Source organism: Eublepharis macularius, chromosome 5 (assembly GCF_028583425.1).
Source record: "Eublepharis macularius isolate TG4126 chromosome 5, MPM_Emac_v1.0, whole genome shotgun sequence".
NCBI classification, from domain to species: domain Eukaryota; kingdom Metazoa; phylum Chordata; class Lepidosauria; order Squamata; family Eublepharidae; genus Eublepharis; species Eublepharis macularius.
In genome coordinates, this window is record NC_072794.1 from 52,197,459 (window position 1) to 52,222,780 (window position 25,322).

At 40.0% G+C, this 25,322-nt stretch overlaps 1 protein-coding gene across 7 annotated transcripts in view; it reads left to right on the forward strand.

Annotated features, from left to right (window-relative positions):
• Nucleotides 1-21,406, forward strand: part of PTBP2 (polypyrimidine tract binding protein 2) — a 101,283-nt gene extending 79,877 nt beyond the window's left edge. For 3 of the 7 annotated variants that reach the window (XM_054979962.1, XM_054979967.1, XM_054979968.1), the window contains 7 exons: nt 395-590; nt 15,128-15,282; nt 16,744-16,777; nt 17,187-17,279; nt 18,533-18,749; nt 18,858-18,935; nt 19,084-21,406. In XM_054979962.1, the coding sequence (XP_054835937.1) occupies nt 395-590; nt 15,128-15,282; nt 16,744-16,777; nt 17,187-17,279; nt 18,533-18,749; nt 18,858-18,935; nt 19,084-19,216 (906 nt within the window). In that variant the 3' untranslated portion in view covers nt 19,217-21,406. The remainder of the gene's footprint in view (nt 1-394; nt 591-15,127; nt 15,283-16,743; nt 16,778-17,186; nt 17,280-18,532; nt 18,750-18,857; nt 18,936-19,083) is intronic. The other 4 variants (XM_054979964.1, XM_054979963.1, XM_054979965.1 and 1 more) reach the window with 4 other exon arrangements.
• The last annotated feature ends 3,916 nt before the right edge of the window (nt 21,407-25,322 follow it).

The following is a 25,322-nucleotide window of genomic DNA, read 5'->3' on the forward strand; positions in this document are numbered from 1 at the left end:
TTATTCTCATTGAGTACTTAACACGACCAAAATCTTTAGAGAACGTTAGAAATATATATCATGCAGCAAAATTCTTGGGAGGGACTTTTTTTCAACACTGGGGGGAAACGCTTAAAAAAAAAAAAACTCTTAATAGGTCCCAACATGTAACAACACTGTATAGTAAAGTAATGCAATTGGGATGTTCTGAGAATGTCATAGTAAGACGAGGAGAATCCTTAGTTGTTGTTTAACTCTATCTCATGACAGTTTGCCCTATAGGGTACAGATAAAACATGTGGCTGGTGGAATGATTTTATAAATACCTTCTGATTAATTTCAGGGAACATAAGGAATGTGTTGATTCTTCCAATTTTTCAGTTATATGCATCTTAATATTTTCCTTTCATTCCAGGCATTAGATGGTCAGAATATTTATAATGCCTGTTGTACCTTACGGATTGACTTTTCCAAATTGGTCAACTTGAATGTAAAATACAATAATGACAAAAGTAGGGACTATACTCGTCCTGACCTTCCCTCCGGTGATGGCCAACCAGCTCTGGACCCAGCTATTGCAGCTGCATTTGCCAAGGAGACCTCACTTCTAGGTATGATTGGTTTCTCTCTTGTTTTTTCTTGCTCTCTCCTTCCTTTTCCTCTTGTTTTCTCTATTTACAGTGCCTCCTAAATTGGTGTCGTCTGTAAATTGTATTCACTTTCCTGTTCCTATCCTCAAGGCCATTAATGACTATATATATATATATATATATATATATATATATATAAAAAGACAAGTGTCCTGACTGACCCAGCCCACACCCTTGGACCTAGAAATGTGAAATTTGGGGAGAACATTCCTTTGGTGATGTAGAGGCTCACTAAGAAGGGATTTTAAGAAATTTGTCCCATAAGGGGGTAAAAAGGGGTCAAATGTGTTTTCCCATAGGGATACAGCTTCCCTCTGTGGCTGGCAGGATGCTCCTCCCCTCCCCTCTACTAACTGCCAACTCAGCCTCCCTGAGGTCACTTGCGTATGCAGCCTTGATTGGTCATCATCCCAACATTCTAAACAGTATGCAGGACACATGCTGCACCACCAGACACGTTAATGACTCCCTGTCGTTGAATGTGTCCTGAGGTAAAAATACACCTCCCAGTCTGCTCCTCTAGGGTTGCCAATCTCCCTGTGGGGCCTGGCTTTCCTGTGTGGCTGGCAGGCTGATGGGTCAGCTATAGAACACTGTGTTCTGAGGTAAAAATCAGGTCAAGGAAACTGCAGACAGTTGAAGAAAGACAGTCCAAGACTCCTGAAAACGGATTTTATATAAAAGTCAGTATGGCAGCCGAGTTTTTAAATGTTCATGGGGAGATGGTGCACGACCTTTCTAGGGGCCATTTAAATACATGCCTCTCACATGAACCTGCCGAAGTGCCCACCACACTATCCCTCCCTCAGTCCAACTCCACCTCACACCTCTTACAGCCATCACCTCTTACTGCCCCCAAGAAGCCTCCTGGCAGACGTAGAGCAAGATATACTGATGCTAAAAGGAGGAAGCAACTTAGAGATGCAGCAAAGAAATACGCACATCATACTCCTGCGGTGCACTGAGCTGCAGTGGCCAAGTACCAGCAAGTCCCAAATCCAAGAGAAAGGTGACAATCCCTGCAGGCCTAGGCACAGTACTGAAGACCCTAGCAGACCTAACAGCCACGATATATCCTGATATCGTCACTATTACGGAGAAGTCCATGGACCGGCTGTGCAAGAGTGCTATTCTGACCCCCAAGAAGACAAGGCTGCCATCATTAATGAAACACAATTTAACTCCCTCAAAGTGGCAGAAATGGATACAGATCTGTGGACTCAGTGTGGCAAATGGATGATGCGGTCCACTACCCTGTGGAATTCTTCCACATGCTCAGCCCTTCTGGCTTCCCAGCCCACAAACTTCTCAAAGTGCGGGCTCCAAAGTGGGCGGAAACCACCAATGAGGTCTACAAAGAGGTCCTTCAGTAGAAAACAAAAGGTTGCACATATTTTCACTTTATTTATTGCACTACAATCTTTTCCTTTTAAAAATCTCTTTAATAAGTCTTACATTTCGAAATTCACTTTTTAGGTATCAACATGTTTCACCTTATTCAAACACTTTTGTGAAGCTCAGGCGCTATGCTATTATACTACAAAACCAACTCACCCCCCCCAACCCAAAAAATGTTACAAATCCATAAATATTATAACTGGATTTAAAGTAGTTAAATACCGTAGGAGAGCATGGACATCAAGCTAGTCTATATATATAAAGACAAGTGTCCTAACTGCCCAGCCCAAACCCCTGAACCTAGAAACATGAAATTTGGGGAGAACATTCTTTTCATGATGTAAACACTCACTAATTAGGAATTTTAAGAAATTCGCCCCCTAAGGGGGTGAATGTATTTTCCCAAAGGGATACAGCTTCCCTGTGTGGCTGGCACTCTTCCCTGATTGGGCCAGCCTTTCAAAGTCATTTGCGTATGTGGCCTGATTGGTCCTCACCCCCCACATTCTAAACAGTATGCAGTTGCTGTTGGGAGTCATTGAACGTGTCCTGAGGTAAAATGCACCTCCCAGTCTTCCCCTAAAAATTCACCAGGGTTGCCAATCTCCCTGTGGGACCTAGCTTTCCTGTGTGGCTGGCAGGCTCCTGCCTGCTTGCACCCCCCCCCTCTGATTGGTCAGCTGTGGAACACTGTATTCTGAGGTAAAAATCAGGTCAAGGAAACTGCAGACAGTTGAAGAAAGATAGTACAAGACTCCTGAATAGGGATTTTATATAAAGGTCAGTATGGCAACTGAGTTTTTAAATGTTCATAGGGAGATCATGCATGACCTTTCTAGGGGCCATTTTGATGTGAACCTGTCACATGAACCTGCTGAAGTTCCCACCACACCACCGTCCAACTCCACCTTACACCTCTTGCAGCCATCAGCTCTTACGAAGCCTCCTGGCAGACATCATGCAAGATACACCAACGCTAAAAGGAGGAAGCAACTTAGAGATGCAGCAAAGAAATATGCACATTGTACTCCTGCTGTGCACCGAGCAGTGGTGGCCAAGTACCAGTAAGATCACCCTGAGGTGCACAGAGCAGCAAAGTCTCTCTATGAGCAAAGCTATCCTGGAAGACAAGTAGAGAGGTGCTCACTTCCATGGAAGGTCACGGCTCACTCAGGCATGGCATATAATCCTGATGTGGTTTATAAGGCAGATAGCACTGTATCTCTGGGTACCATGACCCACAAATGCAAGTACTGCAAGGCCCTCAAATGGAAGTAGGCGGCCCTCGGCATGTGTTGCAGCAATGGCGAGGAGCAGCTCCCACTCTTCAAACCTCTGCCACAGCCTCCATACAGCCACCCCAACCACATCCATTTCATGGACTCTGTATGGAAGTACAATGGCTGCTTCAGCATGACATCATTTGGGGCCAAGCAGGTACTACGAGATGGCTTCGTGCCAACCTTCAAAGTTCAGGGTCAAGTGCATACCAATCTTATCATCAGATGACCCCTTCGAGTTCAAGAGACTGCATTTCCTCTCAAGGTCTGCTTTGCTATGATGATCAACGTCCCAGGGGCAGACACTAAAGATGGCAGGAATTGAGTTGAATTGGCAGGTCTACGTGGGCAGTTCTACGTGGCCTGCTCCAAAGTCAGCTTATCCAGCAGCCTGGTGATCCTAGCAACTGAGGGGAAAACCACCAATGTAGTCTACAAAGAGGTCCTTCAGTAGAAAACAAAAACGGTTGTACATATTTTTCACTTTATTTATTGCACTGCAATCTTTTCCTTTAAAAATCTCTTCAATAAATGTTACATTTCAAAATTCACTTCATTGGTTTTCGGCATCAACACTTTGCTTTATTCAAACACCTTTGTGAAGCTTGGGTATTATGTTATTATACTATAAAAACAACTAAAAAAATAAAAACGAAAAAATGTTACGTACCCATAAGTATTATAACTGGATTTAAAAATTTTAAGCACAGATATTAAGCTAGTACTGAATAAATTAAGCCTCAAGAGAGATTTTGTTAGTTAATACTTTGCTTGCCTTTCTATAAAATGCTTTTGTCTTATCCTGTTAACTAATTCCTTGCCCGTTTTACAGAACTGATACCAATTGTTTTAAGTTTTGAGTATCTGCCACCAAAATTAAACTAATAGATCTGCAATTACTTTAGTTGCTTTTATTTCCTTTCTTGAGTATAGATATTGTACATGCATTGGGTAGCCCTCCAGAGTAAAGCTCTATATTAAAATGAGTGCTAATGCATTTGCTGCTTCATGTGCCATCTCTTTTAATATTCTTGGACAGAGATTATCTGACACCACATACTTTAGAGCAAGAGCTTCAGGCTTTGCCTCAGTCTCCAAACCATTAATTCCTGTATCTGTAAAGTTCCCTTTTACTGTTGTTTTCTATCTAGTGTTCTTGAATGTTTAATACAAGCTTTTTTAAAACTATGCTTTGTGTGGGAGCAGTTTTAAAAAAAAAGTCCCTCCCTAGAATAGAAAAATTCAAACTATCTTCTATATTCAGATTGCATCAATTTCATAGTTCTTATCCCTAGTTTAATCTTTGTCCCTTATAGTAATATATGCTTAAATTTCCTTCATTTATATCCCACATATCTCCTCAATAAGGATCCAAAGCAGCATGCACTGTTCTCCTCTATTTTATCCTCACAGCAGCCCTCTGTCCTAGGTTAAACTGAGAGTGTGTGAATGGCCCAAGGTCACTCAGCAAACTTTCATGGCAGAGTGAGGATTCAAACCTGGGTCTCTCAGATCCTAGTATGAGACACTAATCACTACCCCTCACTAGCTCAGTAAATGTGTTAAATTCCACAAAGAAACTTTATATCAGTGATACTTACTCCGTAGCTCATAGAAAGCCACATTCAAAATTACCATCAACTAAAAGAGCCACATTGTATCCTTGATAACAGTTGTAGTTGCAACTGATCTACCCATTCAGACTGGACTGAGATAAACTAGTTTATTTTCAGTAAGCATATTTTACATGCTACTTATATCAATGATGCTTATGCCAAATCCAGCATAGTATTTCTCATAGGGATTTGAGTAATAGAATGGTGAAGGAATGTATTGCTGGCTCATCCAAGAGTAAATTTCCTCTCCCTTTCTGTAATTACACGTTTTCCATTTGTTTTAATTTCTTCAATAGCAGTGAAAGGATCCATACCTCAGATGGCAACTGCTTGAACTAATTTGTTTTATCTATACCATTTTAATTCTGCTCCACTGATTTATCTTATTACATCAACTTTTTGAAATAATAGGAATATGTTTGTCATGATTAAGACACTATCCTGAGGATAAGGGTTTTATAACAAGCCAGTGTGATTTTTTACAGCTTTTATTTTAACTAATGCCCAAATGTCACATAGCAGACTACTTCCTGCTTTTTTGCCATGTGATTTAACTGCCTACAATTTAAGAAACATGAATTATCCATCACTTCCTTAACAGTGAGGACTAATTTTTTAGATTCTCAAATTTTTATTTGCTTTGTTCTATTATTACCCAAGGCTACCTTTTTGTTTTATACTAATACCAGTTCCTTATTTAGACATAGGTTGCATATTGCTGTTCTGTCTCCTTCATCTGCAACCTAATTTAAAGCTGTAAATGTAAAATTTTCAAAAATTTTGAAGACATGGGAGTGGGGCGGATATTTATGGAAGTTTTAGAAAAATAAGAATGTGGTGGGGGGGTTGAAATAGATGCAATATGTACTTTCCTATCAAAGGGAAGTTTTGATAGGAAAGTTTTGTTTTGCTGCTTAGTATAAAATGCATCATTTATTAGTAGACATATAAAATTGTATTAATTGGCTTATTTATGGAACATAAAAGTATAAATGCCTCCATTTTCTAGTGCAACTACACCTAGTACTGAAGAGAGAGTGCACTTCACACTGATACATGCTATGCTATCTTAACACATTTCATTCATTCCAAAAGGGGGGGAAAATGTTGGGTTTTTTTTTTTGTTAGGTGCTTCCCAAAATTTCCCATTTTTCCCACTTCGGAAAATTGAACAAAAGTTGAAGGAGACGGTCGTTTTTTCATGGTCCCCCCACCCCAGGCCTTCACATCTCTGTTTCCTAGTTCAGTTTGATCTTGTTTATCTGAGCCATCCTCTTGGAACTCTCCTGTGATACATGAGATCAGGGCTCATTTTGAGGCGGAACACTGCAGAACGGAGTTCTGGAAGCTCTTGAGAATGATCACATGGATGGTGTCCCTGCCCATCTCCTTCCTTTCCCATGTGCAGTCCACTAGTTCAGCAGCAGCAGCGCTGAGCTTGAGCAACTGTGTGTGTGGGCGGGGGGGGGGGGGAAGCTGGCCCTGAGCTTCGAAGCCTTGATTTCCCCAAGCAGACCGTGAGTGTTCCCTGCATGTGTTCCCCTTCCTCTCCAACTCCACGGCAGGAAACGCAAAGGTGGCCTTCCTCCCCATGCTGCTCTCCACCAAGCCCACCTGGCCGTCCATCCCTCCCTCTGCCGCTGCTACCTCCGCCGCTCCTTCACTGTGGCTGGGATGAGGTTTGCTGTCCCAAAGGCCAAGGTTCCCGTGCCTTCTCTCTGCCTCAGCCTGCATGATTAGTGCTGAGGCGAACACTGTGACTAAGCCATGCTCCTGCCGCTCATCGCAGCCCTGGAAGCCGTGTGTCACCAGCCCTGGCCAGCAGGCACCTGCGCAGGCTTTCCCCCACGCCCGCTGCTCGTCGCAGCTCAGGGCAGCTACGGCCCTGGAAAGCCGTGCGGCGCCGGCCCTGGCCAGCAGGTGCCAGTGCAGGCTTTCCCCTGTGCCCACCGCTTGTCATGGCTCAGGGTGGGCGGCCACGGCCCTGGAAAGCCACGCGGTGCTGGCCCTGGCCAGCAGGCGCCAGCGCAGGCTTTCCCCCGCACCTGCCGCTCATCGCGGCTCAGGTTGGGTGGCCGCAGCCTTGGAAAGTAACGTGGCGCCAGCCATGTCCAGCAGGTGCCAGCGCAGGCTTTCCCCCGTGCCCACTGCTTGTTGCAGCTCAGGGCGGGTGGCCACGGCCTTGGCAATGGGGGCCTAATCTCTTCTTCCCTTCTGTAAACTCTGTAGCAAAAAGGGGGGGGGGAAGAGTGGGTGGTAGAGAGGGGTGGGGGGGAGAGAAAGAGTGTGTGTGGAGGGGGGAAAGGGGGTGGTAGAGAGTGAGAGAGTGGGTGGGAGGGGTGTGTGGGAGAGGGGGGTGGTAGAGAGGGGTGGGGGAGAGAGAGTGTGTGGAGGGAGAGGTGGTGGTATAGTATGTAGTGTTTTTTAGTCTGTAGTGACTTTTTTCCTCTCAGGTTATTTTTTTATTGTCATCTTTTGATTGTTATTAATATCTTTTGATTGTTGATTGTCATACATATCTGGATTCCTCTGGAGCCTCCCTAGTGTCATTTAATGTAATAGGAAAGCTTCTTATTTTTACTTTGGCTGGATGGGTGTCAGAACTGGAGGCTCTACCTGCTGCATTCTGGAGTGGCAATTAGGAAAAACAAAACCAAAGTTACAGATAGATGTGTGTTTCCCATTGAAACAAATAAAATGACAGACCAACAAAGGATTGAATCTATCTTTTTAAAAAAGCCCTTTATTTTCCAGAGCTTTATCTTCACAAAGCAGAAGACAAACAGTCAACATTTCAAGAGGGAGCTCACTGTCCCATCGGTTGTTCTTTCCCATTGGTGGCCACACACACCCCAGCATCACTTCCGGAAGTGACATCACTTCCGGAAGTGACGTTGCCGTGTGCTTCCGGTGGCGTGTGCACACAGGCACAATAGTAGAGAGTTCCACCACCTCTTTTCCCAGGAAATGAGCCCTGCACGAGATCGAAGGCCAACAGTTTGCACCATATGGTGCAATTGTCCATCCAATCTGCTTTTGAGTGGAGACTCTGCATTTCTCAGGGGTTCTGTGAAGTGTCCCTGCATATACTACCTTTTGAAGATTGGGAGCAGAGAGCCATTTGATGCACTCACACTCCTCTCCCTTCCCAGGCTCATTCTATACATGTGGCACACAATAATAGGTAGTGGAGACAGGTGATGGAAAGATGGAGTTGAGGAAGAAAAATGGAGTAAACTTTCACATAGGGCCTAGAGCAGAAGGGCTGTTTACTGTTGGCAGGAATGAAATAGTAAGAATTGCATAAGAGGAGAATTATGGCTTCTGATTTGACATAACTGCCCTAAGATGTCAGTGAGGCCCAGAAAGGGCATATGTGTGAATTGGCCAGATCTTTGGCTATAGATATTTGCTCTGCAGTCTTGTATAGTCATGAGCCACATGAAAAGTTTTGCAAAGCTAATCCTTGACTAATTCTATCCTGTTATTGCTATCTGTTTGTTCCTTAAATGTTGAGAATTACTTCTATCTTTTCCTTTGTTACATCTCACTGGACTTTGGGGGATCAGGCAGTGTCTGTTTTGTTTGTGTCTGAAATTATGCAAATCTTGCCATTTTCTTCATTGGTGGCAAAAGACAATTAAATGTACTTTTTGCTTTGCTGATGAATATTGCTTCAAGGGGAAATACAATAAACTGTGAGTATATTTATAGGTCATTCTGCATGAAATTGAATTTTATTTACTACATTTATTTGTCAGATAGAAGTGAGAATATGCAATGAAAAGGTTTACAGAAGCCTAATATTGTGGTCTCATTGACCATGCAAAGCAGTCAAGTGATAATAGTTGGTAGCTATCCACACCTGCCCTCTCCTAATGTAAAATAAGCCATACTAATCCAGTACTACACATGCATAGCCTTTCTTGCTAAGTCTTTAATGCATCCAAGGTATGTACGGCCTGCTGCTATTTATGGATCTTCCTGGGTGTCCCAAGATTATTAAAAAATGAAATTTTAACAGATTAGCTTCACCCAGACATATTCATATGCTCTGTTCTCCGTCTCATTCATTTGTAGCAATCAGTCATTGAGATGGTAAATTGAGTATAGTTTTTAATGAGCACCATCTTTTCATAGAAAAAAACTCATCAACAAACAGAATGGTTTACTTTCAGATCTGTTGTCAGGAATAGCTCTTGATTCCGTCTAATGATGTACATTTATACTTATGAAACAGAACTATATGAGGAAAATCTTTTTATGTAGAAGCATACTAGCTCTTTCTTGCCTCTTAAGAACAATAACATTATGAAAGTGACATAATTTATCTCTGGGAGGAATTTAAAAGTTTGAAAATTTGGTACTAATTGTAAATTGAAGTCATTCTAAGGTGCACTTGGATACTTTGATCGCAGCAAATCCCTTCCATGTCTTACATTGGTACACCTTGTCAGTCTGCTGTGTGAGTTAGAGATTTGCCCAGGAAAATTGGTTGATTTGGTTTGGTAATATTGAACTGAAAAAAAATTTGGAATTCGGGGAATACTGAATTCATTCTCTGGTTCAGTAATAGAGAGCAAATTCGATAAAATTCAGCCATTGTTTCCAATGGGAAACTGTTTCCAGTGGCCTGGAGGGAGGGAGTCATTTTTGACCAAAGTTCGCCAAGTTTGCATGGGGCCTACTCCTAACTGTCTTCTAATAATCTCTCAAGTTTCATAACACTACTAGGTTAAATTATCAAACAGAACCAAGCTCCTCAACAAACACCTCCCAGAAGAAGAACAACTAACATTTGAACACTTGACCAAGCCAAACTTTTATGCCAACAGAAAACAGAGCCCAGCAAAAAATACCTACCAAACTTCTGTAAAAAAAGCCCAACAACAGGGGAGAAAACAGGCTTCCAGAAGAACAAGCAGCAAAATGAACAGTAAATATACTTCAAAAACCAGAAATCAAAGCCCCCCCTACACAACAGACCAACCTAAGCGAAAACACCGCGAAAAAGCAATTTTTAAAATGCAAAATAAAAACAAACCTTTTCCCTCTTCCCCCCTCCCTATAACTCTCAGATACCAGACTAACCCTCTCCCCCTAAAGACAGAAAAAATCCCGTGAGTCTACAACTTTCAAACCAGGCAGCAGCCAAGAATCCTCCCCTCTCACTGGGCAGCAGGATCCAGTCACTGCAGGCCAGGAGAGAAAGTCAATATCCAGCAGCAGCAAGCAGGCAGTGTGTCTCAGTCTCCAGAACAGAGCAAAATGGAGGCTGACTGAGACAAGCCTAATTTAGCTTCTTGCAGAAGTTTTAAAAAGGCGCTTTCTTTGAGAATCCCATTGGCCAGAGAAGGAGAGCTGCTGTAAGGATTGTCTACTCGCACTCCCCCTCCCTTCTGCCTTTGACTTACTCCCTTTTCCTTCTCGCCATCTGTTAAAAAGGCAGTGTTTCTTTGCAGTTCCTTAGCAAGACTGAGAAGGCCTGCTCCTTTTCAGTCAGTATGCTGAAAGCTTGAGTGCAGTGTGATTCTGACATGTACGAAGAGGCAAATCTCCACAGTGGACACCTCGTTCTGCTCCTCAGTGCAGTATTTTTTATCTGTAGAACTTACCAAAGTTTGATACAAAAATTAACTTTGCAGATTCTAAGTAAGATCTTAAAAGCTGCTTGGTTTATTTGCTGTAAAACATAGAATAGATTTACTGGAATTGGATGGTTTCAGTTTCAGTAGCTAGCTAAAGACTATTTTTGAACAAGTAGCAAAAAATAAAAGTAGATGATCCACTTAACTGAATGCGTTGATCAGGTCCCCCATCTCTTTCCATTATCAGACTAATTGAAGTTGATACTAAGACTTTCTCTGGTAGTTCCAAGGTGGGAACAGTCTTTGGCAGGGTAGCTCCTCTTGGTTTGCAGGCAGGACTTTGTGCAGAATTGATTTTAAGCAACTTCCAAGGAGAATTGCCCAGCCGAGTCTTGATTGACTTCCATGCTAGCCTTCCTCTCTCACGTGGCAAGCATCATTACCTCAAAGGTAAATCAGGATCTCCAAAGCATCCAGCTAACTGTTTAAGACCCAATGGCCAGCCTCCTCTCCTACTATCGCAAGAAAGGCTTCTGTGCTTCAAGTATACATTGACAAGTACATGAGCAGATGACCAGGCAAGCAGTTGGAGGAGGGAGGGTGATACAAGGATCTCCACAGATGAAGAGCATTTAAGCCCTAGCAATGGTGTCCATCACAGCACCAAGTCACTGAAGTGGGGTGTTGCTGCATATACTCTTGGTGCAATACCAAAGCCAATTCAACTGTGTTTTGCTTCTCTCTTGTCTCCTTGAAAAGCTAGCAGAAGCCATTAAGCCTCCATTCCTTTCTCTCAATTTCCCTCTCATCACCACAGTGGTAGAGAAAAATTGGAGAACTTATGCTCAAGAATAGGTAATTCTCAGCAACCACTGACTTCCTGGTCTCAACAGAGTTTACTGAGGGTACACATTCTCATCAGACAGAGTCAGAGGAAATCATTTTATGTATAACAGCAGCCATTTTCAATGTCAACTCAGGTTTTCTTCAGCAGCAAAGATCTTTCCCAAGGTAGTGATGATGTTCATTCTTTCTTTATCTGGAAGTCAGCCTCAATTGGTTGTTTAAGCTTTTTCAGTGGAGACAAGATATGTTCAGGACCATTAGATGTCTCCAGAGACAATGCTTCATCATAAACTGGGGCAAATGCTCCCTTATCTCCAAACTGGAACTGGCTGTCCATTTAGTGCTTCTGGCCCTCTTGGACCACATCAAAAACAAAGTTGTCCTGCTCTCTATACACAGTATTCAGCCATACAAAAAACAGTGAAGTGTCAAGGAATTTTCATAGGAGGGGATTCCATTTGTCATTGATCAAAGTAGAACACATTGCTGGAGAATCAAACATGATACCAGGCTTGGCATAGCAGGTAGACTCTGAACATAAGAATGTGGCAGTTCATCTGATACTTCCAGCTCATTTGCAAGTGGTATAGGATGACAAGAGGATGATCTGCAGGTCTCCTGTTTGCCTTTCCTCCCATCAAGCTGATCTCCAGAGTGTTACAGAAAATTCTCAATGGAAGTCATCCTAATCATACTGTATTCACCCAAGAGGCTCTGATTCATGGAACTTGTGGATCTGACATTCAGCCAGCATAGCTGCTGCTAAACGAATCAGATCTGAGACAGAGGTCAGTACTCTATCCTCATCCAAAATTTTTAAGCTTCAAAATCTAGAAGACAAGCAGCAAAACTACTCAGATGAAGTCATAACCACTCTGCTATCAGCATGTAGACTTCACACAAACTGGACCTGTGCTGTATGGCAATTCTTTATGTCCTGATGCTACTCCAAAAATGTGAAACCTGAAGATGTATGCATGATCCTTGAGCTCCCCCAGGAGAATGTCCAGAAAGGCCTGAGCCCAACATTCTCAATGGCAAGTCATAATCTCCAGTATTCTCAGCCATTCCCAAACTAGCCATTTGTCTAATTATCCTTGCATTGAAGCGCTTCCATGGGGGATTGGGGGGGGGAGTTTACTACTGAGCCAGTTTACTCACAATGTATACATTTACCTGTTTTAAGGAACATTATCTGGAGGCTTAGGAGAGTGCATGTCTATAACATAGGCTTAGGAAGTTTCTTATCCTCAAGTTTTGCCTTTAATAGTTACAGTTAACCAATTTTTTCTTGTTACAAGTATTGTATTAGTCCAGCGCTACAGCAGTTTCCATATTTTCAGTTTGGCCTGGGAGCTGAGCTTGGTAGTGGTTGTGCCTAAGGCCCTGTCCACTGACCTAGAAGAGGAGCTCTCCTATCAGCCAAAGATTGCCCTATTACAGAACCACCAAGAAGAAAGCTTTGCTTTGTGAATTAGTTCACTAATGCACTTTGGAGACAAACATGAGTACAGCTTGCAGCAGGGCTGTAGTACATTTGGATCCTTCCTAATTTTTCAAAAGTTGAGTTTTCAGAAATTGGTGAACAGTATTGTGACCTTACTTTGAGGGTAGGATTTCTTTTGGTTTTAAAAAAAATCAATGGAACTGCTTTCCCATCTTTCAAAGAGAGAGAAAGTTCCCAGTGTGACCTATATAACCAACTTGGCTTCATACTTGCATATACAGACTGGTATAGATTTTTGAACATCCATTATTACATGCTTAAATAACCCTTAAAAATCACTCTAGCTACTATGGCTATGAGCATGGCAGGCTGTTTAAGAATAAAGGATTACTTTACTTAATATTACATCTAATTCCCTGTTAAATGCCTCACTAAACTCAGAATGAATGACTAAAAGATGTTTTTTCAGACTAAGTCAGCCTTCATTACTATTCACAATTAAGTTATGTTTTTAATAAAATACTTCATTATGCTACTGTGGTTGTATGGAAAGATGCTAAAAAAGCATACCACTACCCTTTAAGGATGCCCCTTTTCAGAACCCTGCTCTTCTATCAAATTTACTGACTAAAAGGGGGACTTTTTTTGAAGGCACACAATGGTAAAAAATGAGAACACATCTGTACTATGCCAGTAAATAAGTTTAAAACCTGGATACGACCACACCTTAAATTCATCAATGTATTGTGCCTTGTGCATCTTTGAGGCAGCGCCTCACTTTATCGTCCCCTGTTCTTTATCTTTTTACATAAGGTAATTCTTTAAAGAAGGCATTCATGGGAATTTGGTTGAAGCTTCTGGGCATAAAAATATCCTTATTTAGTACCTTACTGATACTTTCAATTAATGGACACCAAAATAGCGCAAACACATGGTCATGGCATATGAAAGTGACTGATTTCTACTTTTCCTGGTGTAATGCACACCACGAAATGAGGCAATCCCATCTAAGGTTACCTGCAGCTCTTCCTTATAGTGATGCACATTCTGTGATCTGTACATCTTTCCTGCTCCTGTTCTTGTTTTCCTTGCTCTGAGGTCTGCAGTCAGCCCCCTACATCCCCCAAAAAGCTTACCATGAACACATTTAATCAAAAGTCACATTGATATAGAAAATTATCTCTCCTTTTTAATTCTACAATACCACTTAGTATATAGGAATAGGCAGAGGTTTCTTGATAGATGCCCAAAATTACCATTCTGAGGTCTGGCTTACACACATCCCCCCACCCCTCCAGAAGTGTTGGCGTATACTTACCACTTTAGATGACAGGTGGTAGAAACACATTTTGAATGTCTCCTGCATAATACAAAACTTGCAGAGAAGGGAGCAGGCTAAGATAAAATCTCTGCTGTTTTTTGCCAATTGAGATTATTGAAAAGCTTGATTGTATGTATTTAAAATACTTGCATCACATCTTATAATAGACATTTTGACGCAGGTGGATATAGACTGCAAGTCCCTTCCTTACAGTGCAATCCTAATAAGACTTTTCTGGGAGTAAGTTCCATTAAGTAGATCTATTTAGAATGGAACTATTATTTATTCAATCTATCCTGATCTGTGTTTGGAGGGATGAAATAAATAGCAAACAGAAAATAGCTTAGGTAAGTCTATAAAAGACTTCTTAGCCTTGTTAATCCTAAAAATCCTAAATCCTTTTTGAGGTAATACTCATACTTAGAAAGTGAAACTAGAAATATCTCTGATTTATCTAACTCAGATTTGTAAAGTACTCTAGTTGTTCAGATAAACAAAGAAATCAAAGAAGTTTGTAAGCAGTAATATTAGTACTTGTATGCACACTGCAGTGATCTGTAAGTTTCTTTCTTCAAGAATATTTCATCTGAAAACTAGACAAAGCAGGATGAAGATGTAGATTACACATCACAATTAAGGGAGAAATGTTTTGGAGGAAGGATCAGAAGTGAGTAGCAAGATTGCATGTATTATGTTGTGGGAGGAATTTGCAGGGCAACAGCAAGGCTGAAAGTACCCACAGATAGAGAAGATGGTGCTTTGGAGAGCAAAGATCACAAGATGAGGATGAAATGAAGGCTGAAGGATAAAGTCAGTGTTTGTCATAACAACAGCAGTAAATTTGAAATTGGTCAAGTTTGTTCGGAAGTTTAGGGCTTTCATTCAGGGAAAGCAAGCAAATTGGATAACATGAGTGGAGCAAAATCAACATAGGACTTCTAAATTAGATAGATTGGAACGACTTGTGTGTGTTTCGTAAAATATGCTTTATTTTAAAATTAGGGCTTCCTGTTGCAGCTGTTCCAGGAGCGCTGAGTCCGTTGGGTATTCCAAATGCTGCTGCTGCAGCAGCAGCAGCCGCTGCTGGCCGTGTCGGTATGCCTGGAGTCTCTGCTGGTGGCAATACAGTCCTCCTGGTTAGCAACTTAAATGAAGAGGTCAGTGAACCTACTTGTTTCATTCTTCCCCCCCCCCTTCCCCTATTTCATTTGTGAACTTTAAAAATGCTTCTTTCATTTTGAGCTTGCTTCCATTTCATTATTTATTAAGATCAGTTTACAGTTTTGTTTTGTTTTATTTTTGCTTCTCCAGATTGTTTTACAACTAGATTCTAGTAAATGGTTTCTATTATAGTTGAATACTTTTGTTTTCCTAGGTAGCCAGCACCTTTTAAAATATCCTTTGCTATTCGGCTACCTATTTTTCCTAAGAAAAATATGGTAAATATTGCATGTTTTGGATGTCTTTTAGTTTATTTTTATAAGTACCAATGTGCTCCATGTTGTAAATTAGATTTTAAGCAAGCTGCTTTGTTCTTTGTCTCTGCTAATTATTTGCTTGTTCATTTCATGCTTACATGTCACTGCATTTTGTAGTATTAATTTATGTGAACAATTCTAACACATTTTTCTTTGAAGGTTCTCCCAAAGATCTTGACACGGCACTCTTCAGTCTCTCTTAGTAATTTTTTTTCCTTTGAGGTTGCTATTCATTTGTCTCCCAAAAAATCTCCACTTTAATACTTCCCTAACTCTGAAATCTAAGAGATTTTGTTTAGTTTTGCATTTTATTGTCTTGTACCTTTACTTTGACTTGCTGTGAAAGCTGGTATGAAATGTTGGCTAGTTTGTATCAGTCTGTCTACTTTGAATATATGTTCCATTTTTACTGGCCTCTGTTTGTAATATCAACCATTATACTTTTATCATTTGATCTTATTTTTGTCATTCATAGTCTTGCATGTTAAAATGCTTGATCAGAGTGCCATTTTTGAAGACTTTTGCCTGCATTTCATAACCAGCCATGCTTATGCAGTTAAAGTTCAGATTTTTTTAAAGTTTCTGTTGCATGCTTTTTTTCTTTTCATGTACAGATGAAATGTAATGTACTGTTTGATATGGATGTACTTTACCCATATTTTGTCTTGGGTGACTACATTTTACTCAGTTTTTCTTGTACAGTACATAAACCAACCATTTTCTGACCAAATTCCTGCATTTCCTATGTACTGACCTATATTTTATTTTTTTTGTTCCCCCACTACCTTATTTTTCTTCTGCATTGCTGTTTTCCCTTCCCCATTTCATCCTTCTCCCTTTGTGCTCACCTACCCTTTCCCTGTCTCTTCCCAAATTCCCACACCCTTCCCTGTCCTATCCTTTGCATACCTTGTCCTTGTCTACATCCCCTGTCTCCATTCCCAATGTTCATGCTTCTGTGCTTGAACAAAATGTTCCTCGGACCAACTTGCCCCAATTAACCGCCTTGAACCATGATCCATGACCACCTCACCATTCTGCGGGAACCACCCTTCGTTATGGATGATCTGTTCATCTCCGCTCTTCCTCGACTCTTCTCTCTTCTTGTCTTATGCTGCTTGCTCTTCTCTCCTTCTAAAGATGGTTACGCCCCAAAGTCTGTTTACCCTCTTCGGTATGTTATCGTTAGCACTATACTTTTATTATTGATTTAATTATTTGTTTCACTTTAATTCTTATTTGTAGCTAGCACTTTGGCTTAAAGTTGAATAGTAAATCTTTTGCTATTTTTCTTTTGCGGTTTTAAAAATTCTCCATAGACACAAGATTTTTTTTTAATGCATGCTTTTTATTTTGCATGATCTTTAATTTAATATCATTCACATAGCTTTGAGGGTTTATCAAAAATGTCTTCCTTTTTTTCAAAATTCACCTATTCAAAATCTTGTTCTTCTTTATTCATTTGTGCGAATGTTGAGAGAAATGAGAGAAATGTCCGAATGTTTCATTGGTATGTCAAAATGTGCTGTTCAGCTATCCTTAAAATATTGTTTCTTTTGGATTGCTTCTCTGATTCTAAAAAGGTGTTTATGGGGATGTGCAGCGCGTGAAGATTTTATACAATAAGAAAGACAGTGCTCTTATTCAGATGGCAGATGGAAACCAATCACAGCTAGGTAGGGTTTTTTTCCCATATGCTTCTTAAATGCTTAGTGTCCCCTTGGATGAACTGTGTTTACATTTCGCTGTTTACTTCTAATTTTTTCTAAAATGTGAGATTTGGGATGAGATTTCTGTGAGGGTACTTACTCATAAACTCAGTTGACATTCTGAACTGAAAAATTATTTTGTGAAGTGTTCTGCTGAAGAACAATGCCAAGATCTACACCATCTTTTAAATGCTTGCCAGTTCATTTGATATGGGCCCTGTTTAATCTGTTCCTGAAATTTCCTCACTTTGAAATGTTTAGCTAGGTTGCGGGGGATTCTTTTTGAGAGGGTTCAAGGGCTACATTGAAAACAGTTTACTGTATAGTCCCTTTGAATACCAACTCACCGCCAGAATCCAAAGAACACACGAAGGGCTTCCTTACCCACATAAGGATGGGAGGGCAAGGGGATTGGACATTTTTCTCTCTTTCCGATCAGAGTCCCTCATAATAATAATATTTGGTTTATATACTGCTTTTCAGGACAACACCCCCTCAGAGCAGTTTACAAAGTATGTTATTATTATCCCCACAGCAAAACACCCTGTGAGGTGGAAGGGGCTGAGAGAACTGCTAGAAGCTGTGACTGACCCAAGGTCACCCAGCTGACTTCAAGTGGAGGAGTGGGGAATCAAACCTGGTTCTCCAGATTAGAGTCCCACGCTCTTAACCACTACACCAAACTGGCTCATGTTGTATCCAAACACCACAGACTCAGCAGGAATGATTTTTGGAGAAGGGGCACGAAGCACTTGGAAAGTCTTGGTGCTCTTGGGCTACCACACACACAGGCAGTGTGACTCCTGCTCCACCTTTTAAACTCAATATGTCCGAATAAAATAAAACCTCATAACAGTTTCTGTTTGTATTACTATGTTATGTTATCAACCAATAATAATGGCTTATTAGAAAATAAGTTTATGATTCACTATGTATATGAAGTGTTATCTTTATGCATTAAATAAGTAATGTCTCTTGAAAAATTCAGGGTAAAATCTTGTTTGTTTGCTTTGCTGGATATATTACAATAAGAACAGAGTTTTAAGTTAGGTCTTGGCAAACTTTATAATGAAAAGATTTTTCCAGTATGTAGTATTAGCTACGATTGTTAAACAAAAAAAAATATTGTTAAACAACATTTTTAACAGTGAACGTATTTGAAATTTGACACTGAATTTAATAGAAAATGAATAATTTAGAATAGTTGTCTTATTTTTCAGCCATGAGTCATCTTAATGGGCAGAAAATGTACGGAAAGATTATTCGTGTTACTCTTTCCAAACATCAGACAGTACAGCTACCTCGAGAAGGACTTGATGACCAAGGGCTAACTAAAGATTTTGGCAATTCACCTCTTCATCGCTTCAAGAAGCCTGGCTCAAAAAATTTTCAGAATATATTTCCTCCATCTGCAACTCTTCACTTATCCAATATTCCGTAAGTGATAGTGAACAAATTACCTAAAGGGTTCACATAAGTTTTGAAGACTCGGTTTCTAATCTGTTTTTCTCTCTTTTCCCTCTCCCGCTCATTCTTTTTGTTTAGACCATCGGTATCAGAAGATGACCTGCGCACACTGTTTGCCAATACTGGGGGCACTGTGAAAGCATTTAAATTTTTTCAGTAAGCACATTTTCTTTGGAAGTTAATTTAAATCAAGAATGCTTCCCTACTTTGTTTAAAATAAGGAAATGGTCATCTGGTAAGAGAGAAACTTATGTTGCTACTTTCTAGTACTGTTTCAGTGTCTAATTTTATTGCTTTGTTCCAGAAGAGATCACAAGATGGCTCTTCTTCAGATGTCAACAGTAGAAGAAGCTATCCAGGCTTTGATTGATCTGCATAATTACAATCTTGGAGAAAATCATCATCTGAGAGTTTCTTTTTCCAAATCAACCATTTGAAGCTAAAAAGATCAAACTAATAAGGTTGTATCACATTGTTTAGTGTTGTCATCTATGACTGTTCAGGAAAGCGGGGACCAGAGATGGACATCTGTTTTTCATGCTGTTACCATTCCTTGATTGTTGATGTATAAAAGGAATACAAAAACGGATTTATAAGGAAGACATGGTGGTATTACCTGCTGGTTTTGCATATGTTTATGAAACCGTTTTGTTTAAAAGGGATTCCAAGGTAATCCCATAGTTTTTCAACTTAGTTAACATACGTGCCTTAAAAAAGGAAAACCTAGAGTTGCTAGAGTTGCATTTACTAGTTAAAAATTTGGTTGTCTGGGGCACATTGTTACAGGGGAATTAATGGGTACAATCCAGTTAGTGTTAGGTGTGTCTCCGTCCCGTTGAAATCAATAGCATTAAAACATTAAGTTGAGTGCTTTAAGCACTATTGATTTCAGAGGGACCTTATTGCGCCTAACATTTGTGGGTTTATGCCGAATGTATATTAGGCAAGAGTGTGTAAAAAGGTTAAGCTTTGTTTCTCCTGTTTGGAACTGATTGGCTTTTTGTGAATCATATTTTTTTAGTATGTTGCAGTACTTCATGAAAAATGCAACACATTTAACTTGTGCTAATCCCTCCTTTTTTAAAAAAAAATAAAAATGGCCTTGTATATTCCAGGTGTAGTTCAGTCAAGAATATAGACATTAGAATTAACAAGATGCAAAGAACTAATTTCTTTAAATGACAGGAAGCTGATTTTGTTTTATTCATTTGATCTTACGGCTTTGAGCCTTCTGTAGGAAAAGCATTGTAAAGTCTTAACCTTTTTGTACACACAGTTTGGGGGCGTATCATATAAATGTTGGCACTAAGTAATGTCTTGTTTGTGGCTGAATATTTTTTGTAGATGTTTTTGAAGTTGACATGACTTACGTGCATTTAAATATATATTGCCATTTTTAGTTAGTAATTACAATTTGAAATATGGTTGTGGATTTCTGAGCATGTGCAGACTGGTCTAGCTAGTTCAGGAGTTGGTGCATGTATTTCAAGGATGAAGAAAGTGTATTGCAAACTTTTGCAGAAAGATTAATAATTTTTGTGACAGTTTTCTTTATATAAAAAACAAAAACAAAACTGACAACCAGGTGGGACCAAAGTTTATGTGCCTTTAGTCTTAATTTACCTTGCATTGTAATATTCAGTTTTAATAAATCTCTTCAAAATATTTTGTATCTAGAAATGGATCTGACTTTACTATAAACATGGCTCAGAATCTACAGGAACAAATTAATTTGAAAACAGTTCCTCTGTCAGTCCAGACTGTTGTCTTGATTCTGTTTGAATGACCAATACTTTTTGCAATCGATGTACTTAGTTTCAAGAGTCATAGATTCTGTTATCTATGTAGAAAAAGGTCATGTATATTTTCTATTAGTTGAGTTTTTACATCTTTAGAAATGTAAAATTTCAGTATAGTTTGAAAGCGGCACAATTAAAAATTAATTTTCTAACAAAGTTGGGAGGTTTGATGGTTGTTTAATTTCTCCTTATGTGTACGCTGCTTGCCTCTGTAGCATGCTCAATAAACACTTCTGTAGCTCTGTATTCACCACTTCTGTCTTTCTCTGCTGCCTCTTCTCTCTTCTCTTCTTTGTTTTCCACTCCCACTGTGCTTCTGAATTCATGTTTATTCTCTTCCAGGGTGGGAAAAGCATAATAATCTGATTTTATAATTGTCTGGCTTTATACCATATGAAAATCAAATGCTGTGGAAAACAGCAACTTTTATTGTTTGTGTACTTAATATGTGCTTTGCTGAAGCACAGATAAAAAAATCAATATTAACTATTTCCCACCCTGTTATAACCTATGGCTTTAAAGACATAACTTTTATTGTAGCTTGTAAGTTCTATCTTTTCTGTTTTTCAAATAGATTTATGCACTAATTGACTTTCAGGTTTGCCATGCTTTTGCTGCAGTTTCATCTTCCATTTTCTGTGTCTGCTAAAAATTTCCCACTAATCATAAGATACATTCACAGGTTGAAAAACTAAAATAGCCGACTCACTCAAACAGAAATGCTATATTCTGCATTGAGGAGAGGGAGGGAAAGGGGAGAAGGTGGTAATTTCTACTTAAATACACCAAAGGTGCTGAAAACATTAGTTGGATAGTTTGTACATATTACAAACATTTTATACAATTTTCTCTAAATAAATGAAGGCTATTTTCTCTGTGGGCTCAAACTATAATTTATTCTGTGTTCCCCAAGAGCAAATAATTTTTCTGTACATTTTAAAGAATTATATTTAACTTTGGCTGAACAGTTTAATAATGCCAAGTGATTTTGAATCTTAGTGTCTATTCTTTAGCCTCACTGGGTTTCAGTCTTAAAACACAATTATATATGATTGAGACTTATTGATTTCAATAGGGTCTAACTGATTCTACAGTGCTAGATTGCAGCCATTATCCATATATTGATCATCTGTTTAAAAGTCACCACATAACCTGGCTCTTAACATTTTAAATCCATATACACTGTTAATGGGCTGCACTTAGTGAACTTCCAATGTGTGGTTGGGTTTAGGGGTTTTTCTTAAAGACAGTATCCAGTACTTGTAAACTTAATTATCACTTAACTATGTGACAAAATGCAGTCATCTGTATTTGCTAACTCAGTTCCCCTGCATATATATTCAGAGGAAAAAAGTGGAAGACAGAACAGGGGAAAGTATTATCAATATTCAAGACAATTTCCTTCAAACAGCAGTTCTTCCACACTAGTAGACAAGCTGTATAAGCATTTAACCATAGAACACTATAGCTGCTGTTATGGAGAAAACCCCAAAATCCGTATGTGCATGGGTGAGCCACCCACCAGGATCAGGGCCTCTTTTAGCAGCCAAATTGCAACTTATTCTGCAACAGTTCTTGTTGCATTGCCATCTCCTTCAAAAGTATGAAATTTGATAGACCTTGCAAAATCTTAAGGATAAATTTGGGAGAGGTGAAAGCATAGAGAATTCGTGAATCTTTTTATCTTGCATCTGTATTCCTGACTAGACATGGGCACGAACAATATTACGAACAGAAAAAAACCACGAACAGCCCGTTCGTCTGTTCGCGAACAAGCCATTTGTGAGGCTCCATTCTAAACAAACAACTGGTTGTTGCAAGCCTCGTTTGTTGCCTTCGTCAGCCATTCGTCAAGCCAGACAGTTAGGGACCTTTCAATCAATTCCCCTGGCAACAGCAGGGACTGAACTCTCTGAACTCGTTCTGGCTTTCCTTCTGGCTTTAAACCTTCAAAGTACTTCCAGCAGAGAGTCCCGTTTTTGTCACTGTGAAGAGAAAATGATAACAAAGGGAATGACCGATGGATCATGCCTTTCCCGGGGTGCAATCTCTCTGAAACTTAGGGGGTCTTTGGAGGACAGTGAGGACAATGTCCCCTGCAAATTTTGTGGGTATTGGACATTGGGAAGATCAGTGTGTAACCCCTCAAAGTAGCTTCCACCAAAGAGTCCCGTTTTTGTCACTGTGAAGAGAAAATGACAACAAAGGGAATGGCCGATGGATCATGCCTTTCCCGGGGTGCAATCTCTCTGAAACTTGGGAGGTCTTCAGAAGACAGTGAGGAAAATGTCCTCTGCAAATTTGGTGGGTATTGGACATTGGGAAGGTCTGTTTGTAACCCCCCAAATTAGCTTCCACCAGAGAGCCCCGTTTTCGCCACTGTGAAGAGAAAATGACAACAAAGGGATTGACCGATGGATCATGCCTTTCCCGGGGTGCAATCTCTCTGAAACTTGGGGGTTCTTTGGAGGACAGTGAGGACTATGTCCCCTGCAAATGTGGTGGGTATTGGACATTGGGAAGGTCAGTTTGTAACCCCTCAAAGTAGCTGCCTTAGAACAGGCAGTTCTGCTTTTGCCACTGTGAACAGAAAATGACAGCAAAGGGGGACACACATGGTTCATGCCTTTCCCGGGGTGCAATCTCTCTGAAACTTGGGGGGGGGGGTCTTCGGAGGACAGTGAGGACTATGTCCCCTGCAAATTTGGTGGGTATTGGTCATTGGGAAGGTCAGTTCATAACCCCCCAAAGTAGCTGCCTTAGAACAGGCCGTTTTGCTTTTGCCACTGTGAAGAGAAAATGACAGCAAAGGGGGACACACATGGATCATGCCTATCCCAGGGTGCAATCTCTGAAACTTGGGGGGTCTTCAGAGGACAGTGAGGACTATGTCCCCTGCAAATTTGGTGGGTATTGGACATTGGGAAGGTCAGTTTATAACCTTCCAAAGTAGCTTCCACCAGAGAGCCCCGTTTTTGCCACTGTGAAGAGAAAATGACAACAAAGGGAATGACTGATGGATCATGCCTTTCCCGGGGTGCAATATCTCTGAAATTTAGATGTCTTCGGAGGACAGTGAGGACTGTGTCCCCTGCAAATTTGGTGGGTATTGGACATTGAGAAGATCAGTTTGTAACCCCTCAAAGTAGCTTCCACCAGGCAGTCGCATTTTTGCCACTGTGAAGAGAATTGACAACAATGGGGGGGGACACATGGATCATGACTTTTCCAGGGTGCAATCTCTATGAGACTTGGGGGGTCTTCGGAGGATATTGACGACTGTGTCCCCTGCAAATTTGGTGCGTATTGGACATTGGGATTGTCAGTTTGTGGGGTGTTTAAAGGGCCCTGCCCCTTGCACGTGGCAGGAAAGGGCCCTTTAAACTATCAACTGGCAGGCGGCAGGGGTGAATTCCCCCTGCCACTTGCCAGCTGATAGTTTAAAGGGATCTTTAAAGGGCCATGAACAATGAACATGTTTGTGAACAGGGTCATATTCATTACTGTTCGTTGTTCGTGGATGGCAACGAACATCTTGTTCGTTTTTTCCCCCTGTTCATGCCCGTGTCTATTTCTGACTCTAGCATTTTTGACATGTTAGATTTTTTTTATACTTATTTTTAAACTTGTTTTAAAAATTATTAAGGTTTTGTGATGAAGTTAGTAAAAATGTAAGTGAAGTGCAAGGACTGGAACCATACCTCTTTGTTTTTTAGAAAGCTAAAGTTTTACACAGAACAATGTAGCAGCATCTTACTTATTTGTGCCTTAGAATAGCATTTACATCTGTCAGCACATTTTTAAAAAATTAATTGTTGACACCAAGTGACTTGAACCTTCATTTGGTTTATTATGGTCTTATAAAAGTTCAAAAAATTAATAAGCAATTGGTATGTTGTTTTTATCAGGTGACATATTATGGAAATGATATGAATATCATTGCAAAGCCAGGTGAGCCTTTCAAACATGTAAATAACTTAAGATACTACAGGTTTAGCTGATGAAGAGCAAATGTAATGTTGAATGATTTATTAGAATCATTTTTCCTGATTAGTAATTGCATCCAGTTTTTGATTTTTGAGCTTCATATTATTCAGAGGGTGTTTTTCTGCACAACAGCAACATTTCTGAACATCTATCAGATTTCTAATAAGCACTTAAATATTAGACATGTATTTTTGTAATCTACTAGAATACCACTTGTTAAAACTCTTTTGTGTTTAGAATTATAATCCCAGATATTCAAAGGCACATACAGGTCAGTACATTAAGGTTTTCCTTGATGGTTTCCACAGTAGGGGAGTATTCAGAGTTTCAGTTATTCTTCCAACTTTGAAGAAAAGCTTTACTTATGAAGCCCCCATATATATTCTGAAGCCAATAGTTTGAGGTGATGAAAGTGTTCTTATATAAAGGTTTTGGTTAGTATTAATTAAATCTGTACTGTTCCCCTCTCTTAAAGAAAAAGGAGGCTGCCCTGCAGATGACTTTGAGAAAGATTTCAGTCTTGCAATTTATTTGAAAGAACATGGCTGTCCTGCATCTTTTGTAACATCTGGTCCATTGTATCCCATATCCTGGTTTATTTTTATACCAACTGCCCCCACCCTGCATAATTTGGTAATAGAAATAGAGATTGTAAAGACTTTGACACATGAACCAAATATCATAAAATGAGAAGCTTGACACAGGTCTCCTATTTGTGGGGAACAATAAATGGACTAGCTGTAGTCTGTGCACAATC